At 38.6% G+C, this 12,610-nt stretch overlaps 1 protein-coding gene across 4 annotated transcripts in view; it reads left to right on the top strand.

Moving 5' to 3' along the window:
• The window catches only part of LDB2 (LIM domain binding 2), a 222,640-nt gene that overhangs the window by 168,457 nt on the left and 41,573 nt on the right, over positions 1 to 12,610 (top strand). For all 4 annotated transcript variants that reach the window (XM_086611663.1, XM_009983662.2, XM_009983661.2 and 1 more), the window contains exons 3-5: positions 1,889 to 2,061; positions 7,220 to 7,342; positions 8,972 to 9,055. In XM_086611663.1, coding sequence (XP_086467789.1) covers positions 1,889 to 2,061; positions 7,220 to 7,342; positions 8,972 to 9,055 — 380 coding nt within the window. The remainder of the gene's footprint in view (positions 1 to 1,888; positions 2,062 to 7,219; positions 7,343 to 8,971; positions 9,056 to 12,610) is intronic.

Here is a 12,610-nt window from a genome sequence, read left to right as displayed (position 1 = left end):
GGAACGCTGGATTTTCATATCACACGTTCACTGCTTAGGATGATTAGCAGGAAATTTAATTTGCACTAATTAGCCTTAGGGGAGCAAGAAATTAACTTGATGGGTAAATTTCACGTTTTACTATATACCATACCAACATGGAGAAATTTGAGTTAAAGCCTGAGTTGAGTCCTATGCTGATACACTGGACTTCAGTTTTTCTAAATTAAATTAAAAGACTGTAGAAAATTAATATATGCATGGTGAGTGGGTGGGCTTTTTAGGAGCTAGAGTCGTATAATAGTCATTCAACCTATTCATTGAATTGTCAACCACTTCCAGAGAGTGTGGTAGATTTTTGTACATTAAATTACGTTAATATCTAATATTACAGTAAAAGCTTTAACAAGTCCAAATTTTCTATATTTGTATATTTTCATTATATAAGGTGTGTTATGACTGCATATGCAGTATTCCACATTGTAATGCACAGAGCAGAAACAGTTTTCACAGAACTACTGTGAAAGCGCCATACATTTTAATTTACAACACCCACTTGCAAATACATTTTTAGGGTCAGGAGCCTTTGTTCGTATGCTGGCAAAATTCCTATGAAAATAGTTTTTTTAGAAATTACTCTCAAAAGTATAAAGCAAATGAGGGAGGCATGAGTCACCACATAGTCCTAATAGACAAACAAGAATTAGGAACAAATAACCCTAATCTTGCTTGTCGATGGTGAGTTTTCTATCTCATTCTTCCAAAACACAGTTTAGATGGCTTGGTTTTTCCCTCTGTAAAATGGAGGCAATTTTTCTGTATCCGCCACTCAGAATTACTGTAGATTGATTAATGCATGCAAAGCGATGAGTCATTTGGTGTGGAAGTATCAGTCTAATATAAACTGAAGTGTTCTGTCATACCAGGCTTGTGGTTGCATCCAAATTTATCTGTAAAAAAGGAGATGGAAAACATCATTTGCACATGAGATAATTGCCTTTGATGTCAGTGCTTCTGCTAGTTTGCGCATCTGAAGTACACTCAGAAGCTCACTATTACTATTATGTATTTGGAATTGGACCTTGTAGTACTTACCTGAAACTATTAAGTGAGAGGTGTGACTTCAGTGAAAGTTTTACCCAAGTAAATATTGCAGAATTGGGTACCTCGAGTCCATAGTTTGGGGTAAGTGGTGCATATAAGCTAGTTCAGGCATCTGCTCAAGCTTTCTAGCCTATGACATAAATACTTCTGGTCTAAAGAGAAATCTCAGGTACACCTGTGGGCAGTCATATATTGTGCAACATATATCGTACTGCCTTCTCAGATCGTCCTTCAATCCCCAGGACTCTGATTTCTCAGCGGTAGCCCTCCTATTCAATCAAGAGTGTGTGTGCATGTGTGGGCGTGTACGTGTGGGTGCGTGTATATAAATATACATGTTCCCACACAAAGATAAACATATACGTGTACACAACCTCCCTATATAAATGTGCTTTGCCTTTTTCGGTGTACGAGTATATTTCTGTAAATGCTCGCCACTTGTATTTATACATTTATGAGTAATATCCAACTTTCAGTCATAATTGACACCATGTGGCTTTCTGTATAATAATTACTCTGGGACAAAAAACCTTGCAGATGGTTTAAAGAGTGCCTCTAACTCGCCATCAATGTGAAAAGATTAAATAAGATGAGCCCACTCCCTCTGAATGGAGTAAGCCGTTTTCATTGATTTCAATGGGAGCAGGCGCAACTGTTTCTGCAGCAGACAGAGAACATGTATTATATTCGTTAAATGAAAATTTGATTTCATTGCTCTTAAAATTATTCATGTTCTGTTAGCAAATGGTTTGAGATTTTATAACGTAGAGCATTTGCTGAATTCTGCTTTGTATTTTCCTCACAGCAATTGGAAGGACCCTCATTCCTCGTTATTTTAGCACTGTCTTTGAAGGAGGTGTAACAGACCTGTATTACATTCTCAAGCACTCAAAAGAGTCATACCACAACTCATCCATCACAGTGGACTGTGATCAATGCACCATGGTCACTCAGCATGGAAAACCCATGTTTACCAAGGTAACAGGGAAGACTCAATAAAGCATGTTGTTGGTTTCTGTTTTTCTTTTTCGGTGTGTATAAGGGTGAAAAATACTGGCTGTTGCATTTTTCTGGTAGACTGAGATTATTTCTAGTACTGAAAACCCTTGAAGCCATTTAATTACTATTTTCTATATTCATTACGTGACTGGAAAATTCTGTGGGCATCCTCTGCAATTCTCCTAGAAAGATTGCAAAAGTACATAATGCCAGGTTGCCAGAACCATCAGTTGTACATGAATTAAATTCAACCTGCCCATCTTCTTTTTTCTGGGCTTGATTTTAAAGCAACAATGAGATTTCACATTGCTAGTACCTACCATTTGGGATGATATGCATTACATTTGATACTTACCCAGTCCAAGGATTATACATCTCTAGGAAAATAGGGATTTAATACATTAGGATGCCAGTCCAAAGGGCAGTGAAGTCAATTGAAGGAGTCAATTGATTTAAACATGGTCTGGATCAGGCAGTTAGTGAATGTTCAATATTGTAATTGATAGTGAATTAGCTTCATGCATTGGCCACTTCTAGTCCTGTAATTAAACAGAGTGCCATACATTTATAAAAAACAGTATCAAAAAGGTGGAAAATACAAATAAATAAAAAAATCTTATATTAAAAGAATCAGTAAACTTATTTTCAAAATGGAAATGTCCCCTTTCATAAATTAACAGGAAATGATGAATTTCCATCTCGTACCTGTTCATGTGTATGAATTTTAACCTTTGCATGGAGAAAAGCACACAAGGAGAAGGGGAAGCAGGAGGACATAACCCATCCATGTTGCCCTTGACCTGCAGGACTGCGGAGGTTTCGAAGTCAAAAAAGGCACCAGCTATTGATTGACAGCATAATGACCAAGGCCCACACGGCTTATACTGTTTTAGCACATATGTGAGTCCCATCCCTTCGTAGTGTCTTCTCTGCCATCTTCCTGGCTCTTTGAGTGGGGCTCAAAGAAGAGGGAGAGGAAGCTGCTGGTGTGTGGGGCACTGATGAGCTGGGAGATGTGTGTTTAATGATGTCATCATTCCAGCTCTCCCATTCCAGCCTCCAGGGACTTACACGGACACAAAAAGAGAGAGAGAGAGATGCAAAGCAACCAGATATTCCTGGGTAGCACCTCTTTGCTACCTCACCGCTCACAAGGAGTGGTGCATGCTGGCCATGTGCAGAGGACGTGATGAGGGTATACAGTAGCTGCTTCTTTGCACAGCTTCCTAAAATGATTTCTGTGTCATTTCCCTTTGTGTTAGCTTTAATGCAATAGAGAAAAGAAGGGTGGGGGTTTTAATCAGCAAATACAACACACTTTTCTCAATTCAATTAATTTATTTTACTTATCGCGGCAGCACATTAGAGTGTTGTTACTTTGGAAAGGAGACTGGTATCCAGCAAGTCAAAGATAGACTAGCAGCAGGGACGGGGCTGGGTGCACACCTCGCGTGAAAGGAGCTGTGATTGCATCCCATAGCACCATCGATGTTGTGTGCAGTGAGTCTTTCCATCTGCTGTAGCCCTGGCAGTGCACAGCCTGCTTCAGTCCTGATGTTTCTGTTGCAGATTCCAATATAAACCTCTGTATCCCGGTAGAAAAGTTCAGATGGGGATGTGATTTGGATTCTAGGAGAAAAAATAGGGGGGGTTAATGGCTGTGTGCTTAAAATAGGACTGTGTTAGTAAGAGGAAATTTGAAATAAAACACAGCAGTTGGTGGAATAAAGGTGAAAAGAATATATTAGTCTCTCAGAAATAAGTTAGAGCAGAATGTTGTCTCAGCTGTGCGTGTGTAACTTCTAGTAGAGATACCAAGGGCACAGATCTTTTACTCCAAAGATAAACTCCTCAGTCTTACAGCATCAGTGGTGGAACAAAGCAGAACTCCTGTAACAAGCAGTACTCCAATGGATTGCGTAGCTCCTTAGATCATGTCTGAATTTGACCCACTAAAACCACTACAAAGGGTTATTTTAATGCAAAAATTCAAACTATCTATATTTGTTAATAGCTGTTTCAGTTTGACAAACAACTTTTAAGCTACAGATTCACTAAATTCTAATATAATGGGCTGAAACATTTCTCATCATGTATTGAATCAGGAATCCACAGCTGCATTTTACATTTTCCTAGTTAGAGCAACTCACGGCATACTGCAGTATTGGATGAATATATAAAATGGCATTTCCAATTTTTTTCAAACAAATATGTCTAGAACATGCCTAGCGGTAAGAATATGAATAGTCCAGCTGGTCTTTAGAGGGCAAGAGGTTCTCGTAAAGTGTTACACACTTAAAAATATCAAGGTATAAATAAATACTGTAAAGAATTTAATACAGTTCAAGGGTATGAATTAAATGTGGTAAAAGAAGAGACTGAAGCCCTACTTACCGTGTTTGTTTACCTGGCAGACGCTTCATTTTTTTCTCCAGGTAAACGAATGCTTTAGGAGTCCTCCTAAGTCTCTGTTTACCAACACTCCAACTTTATGTGTAGGCAAACTGTTTTTCAGCAGTTAGTGATTGTTTATTTATATTTCCAATAGACTGGCAGAGGTGAGCTTTGCCTTCGCCACTAGATCAGTGAGCACCCCATATTCTAACCAACCCTTCTCTTCCTGCGGCCAACAGTGGCACCATCAGCTGGATTTTATAGGTGGAGCCCTTGAAACTCAGAGATTTTAATCTTTACTAACAATCTCAGGAATTTCCCAGATTTGTATAAGCTTTAGGTTTCTTTTCAAGCACAGTGCCAGGTTTGAGAAATGATCATTAATAAAAGGAGAAGAGTTTTAAAAGATACCCAGCATTAGGAGAGTGAGACTGAGCAATAAGGCACAGGACCAAAGCTGGTTTTCGTAGATTGAGCAATTGAAATTCCTACAATTAATAAGTGCAGTGAAGGGGTTAAAAAGCTATTGGTTAGTTTGAGAAATGTTCTTTTTTAGTTTCTTCCTGGCCTAGTCTAGAGCAACCACGTGATATCTGAATGCCTGCCAGCCTCTTTCTTGTTGATCCTCCGGAGACCATCTGTGCTGGGGGCATTGATTAGAGTGTGTCTGCTGGGATTACATCTTTTCTGTTGCCATGCCAACTAATCAGCTGATTTTGGTTACCACAGAAACAAAATGTCAGAGCTCACAGTACGGTAACATGAATTCAGCACAACAGAAAATGTTTTCTTAATTGGAGACCCTTTTGATTTTTTGGATTCTATGTAAAAGGCAGCTATTAAAAAAAAAAAAAAAAAAGAGACCCATTTAAAATAAGAACTGCACCAATTTTATTGATTAAAAGCAATGCGTAAAATTCTGCTCTACATAAGGAAATAAAATTCCTTTATAAGATGTATAAATTTTTACCACTGTGATACGAGGTACGTGTTTCAGTTTTTCTATTAAAATTTGTTAATGCCAGTGCATAAAATAAATCTGTTAACAGCTGTGGGGTTTTGAGCTTAAGAGAAGAAACATTTGAGAAGCCACAGGTATTATTATAAAAAGATATTTTAAACCTGAAATATTTTCATGTTAACTGGTCAGTAATCAGATCTTTGGCCTCAACACAGTAACATATAAACATATGAAATGTTTTTCTTCTTGTGTGAATCCTTATGTGTGCACATGTATACCCCTGTGTAATTTCTTATCATAGTACAAGTGATGTGAGAATCAAAATGAGGGTCAAATGACAAAATAAGTTACATTAAAAATTTGAAGGCATCACTAAGGTATATTGAAAAGGGCAGATAAAAACCTGCTGCAAGATTCTCTTTCATAGGTCTACAGTAATTTGTCTGTATAGTATGCCTCTTAAAATTACCTACATGATTTTGCAGAAACAACCAGGAGGAGAAACTATGATGATGTTAAGTGAACTGTTAACCAGCAAAGCCACACATTGCTCAAGTGGGAACTAGCCAAGTCCGAGTTGAGGCTTGTAAAAAGGCTCGACAGACTCAACCTAATCTGGGATGGCTAGTTGTTCAGTCAAATGTTAGTTGTGTTAAAATTAAAGTTGCAGGAAAGGTTTTTTTTTGAAAGTCGTTATACCCTGTTTCCACAATATTTCTATACCCTGCACTTGCAAGTTTACTTTGAATAGGAGTTGTAGGTCTAAACACCCAGTTTAAAGAAAAAAATCAAGAATGGAGGGAGTTAATTTTCAGATCATGCGTCGTTTACAGTACCCCAGTCAGAATACCATTCTGGCAATATATTTTGCACCTTAAAGACCACCATAGCTGCAGCGTTTTTTCCACATAAGGTTGTGGACACTTGTTTAAATGTCCCCAGTAATTTATTTTACTTTTCATTTCCAGGTAGTACCCACTTGCTGCACTTATTTCTCCCATATTTTCTCTCCTTTCTCAGACAAGACCCCTCACAAAGCTGTGTGAGCCACTTCCTGTGGAAGCAGCTCCGTTGCCCATGACTGCAACCTCTCCTCTGCTCCCCTGGCTCTCAAACCTGCTATGGCAATGCAGCTCACGCAGCCCAATGGCAGACACCTCATCTGGCTTTCCTTGGAAGGGGGGATTAATAAAAGTAGATAAGAAATGAAAGAAAAATAAAAGTGGGATAAAATGCCTGGGAAAGACAAGAACACTTGGAAAAGACAAGAAGGAAAAAATAGGAAAAAATTGGATTTGGCCACAGGCATTCAGGGCACTGTGTACTCCAACTGGACTTGAAAGGAAGGTTTATACACCAGGCTAGTGTAAGGAAAGGGCAACATAAAACAGGTCGGGAATGACTGGTTCAGCATCTTGACATCAAGTGTGTGCTGTTGCACCACAGCCACCTCCACTGCAAGATTCAGTCATTAATTAGCAGTAGCGAACTGCGAGGGAAAGAGAATTGATGCAATAAATAAGATCTAGCGCATACAATACTCCATGTTTGTAAAATGCTATAAAATCTATAGTAATATAAGTTACTGTCTCTGCAGTAAGGCCTATGAAGTCATTTTCCCACATTCGTTTTTTCTCCCCAAGACAAAGAAAAACAATTAATCTAGCAGAGATGAACAATAGAATATTGCTCTGATATTTTTGAATGTTGTTTAATCGATGATACAATACCGTTGAAAACAAAATTCCTGGGAATTTATTTCATGCATTTTATGTATTCTAGGTATGCACAGAAGGACGTCTTATCTTGGAGTTTACTTTTGATGATCTTATGAGAATAAAAACGTGGCACTTTACTATTAGACAGTACAGAGAATTAGTCCCACGCAGCATTCTAGCCATGCATGTAAGTAATCCTTTTTTCACTTGACCTAATGCAAAGAGATGAGATTAGGTTTATGAAGAACTCCAGCAAATTTCACACCCAAGGCAATTAACTATAAATATTTTGTTTTGCCTGCAACTGCTTCCATTTACAAGTTCTTTCATCGCTCCCTTGTTTCTCAGTGCTCTATTGTTGCCACTGCTGCTATGTTTTCATTTTGGTTTAGCACATAGTTTTCCTTTTAATCCCATTTGGTGGTCTGTGTGATTTGAGCCCAAAATCTGTTCTTATTGATATGAACTGCACTAAAGTCAGTGAATTTTCATCATTGTAGGTATGATTTATATTTAGTCTTTAAATGAATCAAATTAATATTACCCTTGCATAAGTCAGAAAATAAGTAATTACCATATATTTACTCAGAAACCTTTAGAATTTTAATTTGGATTTTTTTTTTCACATTTCAAGACTTTTATTTTGTAATCGAGTGAAAACACACACAATAGGACATTAAAATATTAAATATTCTATAGCTTGAAGTCAAAATATTGTAAGGTAAATTGTTACAGAGAAACAAAGGACAGAGTCTTACTGCCACTTTCAGTTCCTACTAGCAGTAGGAACTAGCATTCCTGCTAGTAGTGCTCCATATACAAAATTAATTGCAGGACTATGGTTTTATAGAGGGTAAGGACACAGGCCCAAATATGTGCCTGTAATTTGATATGGAGTTACTTAGGTATCTATAGATAAAGATATGTTCTTAGTGAAGATTTTAAAATAAGAAGCCTGGACTTTTTTGAAAATGCTGTTACAGGCCTGAAGAAAATGCCTTTGAAAGCCTACCCCACCATTTCCGTCCCAGGGTTATCTTTTATTTTAGAGGGCTGATCTGAACTCTTCAGCATTATTCCATTAAAGGACAATGAGGATGGCCATGAGCAACATTGTGTATTTAGGGTCCTGCTGCAATTCCAAGAGAGTAGAAACAGGTTTGCCAGCAACCAGCAGGTATTAATTTTAGTAGTGAGATTGATCTTATTTTAAAGAGGAGGCTGGTCTCACAGGTAAAGTTCCTGGCTAGGGTCAGAGAAGGACTTTACTTGCATTTTTCCTTTTTAATTCTGGGAAAATAGCTTAGACCGGAAGGGTTCCCCAGCCTGTGCTTAATGCCACTTACGTGATCAGCTCTGCTGAAGGTGCGTTGATGAGTTCTCTCTGCTTCAGTTTCTTATCCTCAAGAAACTGGTACTTTATTTCTGCCTTTATCTGCTTGGACTCCTGGGACTCTCATCCAACAAATGGAAGGCTCAAAGTGCTTTGTGATCCCTGAGGAAGCTCCTTGATGGGGCCCTGCTCACTCGCACCCCTGTGCATAACCAAACCTTCTAGGTCTATCTTTTGAACAGGTAGGGGCAGAAAGAAGGTACTCGAAAACAATCTTCATTCTGCTCGAATTTCATAAGGTTTTACATCTTCCTATGCAAACAGAGCTCTGTAGCTTATTACATAAATTTAGCAGCAACATGTAATTTTTCTGTAGGAGCGGCACCTCTCTTCAGAGAACCCTTCCTTCACTCCACCAAGCACATAGAGAAAAACAAATAGACAAAAAGCAAAGTGAAAATTCTTTTTTCCTCTTCTGTTTAGGCACAAGACCCTCAGGTGCTGGAGCAGCTGTCCAAAAACATCACTCGAATGGGTCTGACAAACTTCACCCTCAACTACCTCAGGGTAAGCGTACCATAGCTGATGATTATTGTGAGCATTTTTTAAAAGTTATTGTTAGATTCAAGTCAAGGTAACGAGAGCAGAGCCTGTGTCAGTCAGGTAAGAAATGGACCTTACTCTTAATGAGAATGCAGGAGAAACACAGAGACTGTAATAAAGGCGTAGCTGCTAACAATGCGCCATTAAGAGGGATAAGAATTTCATCATGGATTTTAAGCAATGTGCGACTAACCTTTGTTTTTAACATTCTTTCTTCTCACTTTTGAGTAATGGCTTTATTTTTTGTAAGCAAGAAGTTCCTTACCATTTTTCCTCTCTGTTTCCCTATTCCTGAGAAAATGGCAGCTCATTCTTATTAAGAGCTGCCTGTCTTCTCCAGCTCTTTGACCTCCCCACCTCTCCCAGGCAGAAGCAGGGCTGAGCAAAAGCTCAGCTCCAGCCCTGTTTGCAGCAGTCCCTCAAAGCATTCCTCACTTCACTTGCCTCTGGGAGCCTGAGCTCCCTCCTCAGCCTTGCACTGAATCAAGTGTGTTTTTATGATTAAATAATGCATTTGTTCCCATTGCTTTTTGACCCTTAAAGTGCATTCAAAGTTTGGAAGTTTATTTTTATTTTTGAAAGTATTCCCTGGTGTGGGCTTACAATGCATACAGTGAAATACAGGTTTGTAGAGTTCATATTTCAAGGTTAAAATTCAGATTTTTCTTATTTCTAGACATGCCATTAGTACATAAAGTGAGGCAAATTACTCAATGATATACCAAGCTAACTTGACCAAAAAAATCTGGGTTTATTCCATTTAATTGTATGAGTAATTATTCAAGATGCCTTTTTAGGAGAACAAGAACACTCTAGAAAATGCAGTTATTTTCAGCCTAATGCATATCTGTACCTGGTAGTCTATGTTTTATTTGCACTTTGTTCATGTCTATGATCCTTGTAATATCTTCTTTACAAGTGGAGTCCTACCCCCTAGAGTGTTTCGAACTCCAAGGGGAACAGTGTGCAGGACTGCGATGTATGGTGAGATCTCCCTCACTGTATCCCTAGAGCTTATAGACAGTCTGTAGTTGTCCTTAACTCTTCCAATACGATAAGCCATTGCTGATTGTTACTTATGTGGTGTTAGCATAAAAGTTACTGTTCAAATTATAGTCTGAGTTATGCAGGGCAGGTCTGCTGTAGCATAACTGAAAGAAGAACATGGCGTAAAACCCCAGAGGAATAACACATTGCATTAGAATTTTTCCATGTATAAATACAAGAATAACATGTCTATGTTGTGTGTATTGTATTCTCACGGTTAGTTTAGTCTCTGGTTTGGTACAGAAAGGGACTGTTGCACTTTGGCAACATCCCTATAGCCACACTGTCGTTGTCTCGTGGTGAAGCACTCTAGAGCACGTTCTCCAGAAGTCCTCTCTGGAGATTCCTCCTCAGTCACACCAAGTTTTGCAATACACCCTTGTGGCGAACTGGGCAGCAAGCGGCTCACTTAGGTAGGCTACTTGCATGTTTTCTTTCCAAATTGTCCTGTGGCACAAGTCAGTACTCCACTTTTAAGGTCTTTGATCCCCTTAGCACGACTGGAGGCACCACAAGCGCTTGGGCTTGTCCCCACCGGCTGCAGTGCGCGGCCCCCAGCCTCCGCGAGGCTCCGAGAAGGCCACGTTGAATTTGTAGTGCTACCTCTATCACTGACCCCTTCTGAGTCCTTTGTGGCATATTCCATAATTGCTGAATGTGACAATGCAAATGAGAAAGGCAGGGTCCCTGTTAGGATGCAGCTGGCATCAGGCACTCATGCTGTTCCCCCATCAGCATCAAAAAAAAAAAGCAAGAAAGGAAGAGGGAAGGGAGAAAAAAATCCTCAGAAAAAGAAAACTGGGATCAAGATAAGCACTGGGGAGATGTGCAGTGAAGTGGAAGGGGATGAAAAGATGAAGTCTTACTTTTTTTCTTCTTCCAGACTAGTTTTGTTAGCTTAACAGACAACATTAGGTCTCTGGGTGCAAAGCTTCCTCTGACTCCTGCTGTGGTGATTCCAAAAGGAAATCTTTTTTTTTTCCCAAGCCAATCTTTGCGTCTCTCTTTCTTGCAGTGAGGAATTGATCATTCTGCTCTTTTTTTCAGATGTTGAGCTCATCATGGGAGCTCATATTAGATTATATATTTCCATTTTGATTTACTTCTCTTTCAATTACTTTCTTCTGTTAATTTTAACATGAAAATCCTTTCTGAACTCAGAATGGTAAAATCATCCACTAGAAAAATGTGGTAAATGCACTTAGGTTTAAGGTGTTTTGTTCTGTGGTTGTTTTTTTTTTTTTTTTAAGGCAGCATTTTCTGATATTTTATTCAGTCTTCCCAGTGTTTAGTAATTAACACTGTTACATGGTTTTGAATAAGGATTTGAAACTAAACATAAAAATTATTTTCATTTTTTTCTGCTGCACACAGCAAAGGCTTGTGATACTCATAAGCGAAAACTTCACTGATGGGCAGAATTAATCATTTTTATTCTGCAGTCTTCACACAGCAGCAAGCTGTGCTGCAGTCTCTTTAAAGGCAGGATTTAAACCTGGATTTCAGATGGTTGTAAGGTAAAGGTATAGCCTGTGTTTTTTGCACTCCAGACATCACAGAATGCTAAATCATTGCTAGTTTGGATAATTGCAGTTGCTGGCATGTAAATCTCTGTTCCAGAGTGCCACATGCCTGTAGAGCCACAGCTTTGGATGCGTGCCCTGGTTTGTCTTCATTCACTCCAAGTAAAGCTGTCCAGCATAGAAAAACTTTGATTTTTAAATCATATTTAATACCAATTTAAAATGTATCTTCTTGGAACCTGGAAATGAAATGTTTTGTCCTATGTCATTTGCCAAATGCTCTTTCTCTCTGTTTTTGCTGTCTCTGTATAAAACCATAGGCTTCCTTTCTTTCTAGTTACTAGTTTGTTGTGTTCCAGCATAATTGATTACCTCATCAATGGGGTCGGCATACTTTGCTGTAGCTGCTGACTAGGAGTTGAACAGGCTGTCTCAGAAATAATGAGCAAAACCTTGTAGGTTTTAAATTAATATCAAGCTTTTTATAATGTAATTTCTCACCAAGTCATCAAGTAGTAGATATTACAAGCTATCAGATAATAAGGCCAAGACCTATATCCTAGTCTTAGTCGGTACGAGTCCAGGAACAAACAGGAATCCTTACAGAGTTTAAAGACAAGGATAACACTCAGAAGAACAGTTTTCACCAAGCTACAATAATTTAGTCCTCATGCATTACCTTATTTTTTCCCATGTAATTTTCTAGTTGCTCAGCTGTTTTATTTAGATCTTCAATGTGTAGTGGATTTGCATGCACTCTAAAAACAGTGCCAGCAGCACTATTCACAATTTCGAGCTCAAATGTTTCTTGCTGCCTTCTTTAGCGTGGTTTATTATCTAAAAATTTCTGATATTATAAAAAAGCCAACCTCTACTGTCAATTAGGCGGGACTACCTGGCCTGAGCCTTGAAATATAGTTGTATCTTGCCCAGCAGGTTTTCAAAATTT

This window comes from Tauraco erythrolophus, chromosome 5 (assembly GCF_009769465.1).
Source record: "Tauraco erythrolophus isolate bTauEry1 chromosome 5, bTauEry1.pri, whole genome shotgun sequence".
Taxonomy (NCBI): Eukaryota; Metazoa; Chordata; class Aves; order Musophagiformes; family Musophagidae; genus Tauraco; species Tauraco erythrolophus.
This window is presented reverse-complemented; position numbering and strand designations above follow the sequence as displayed.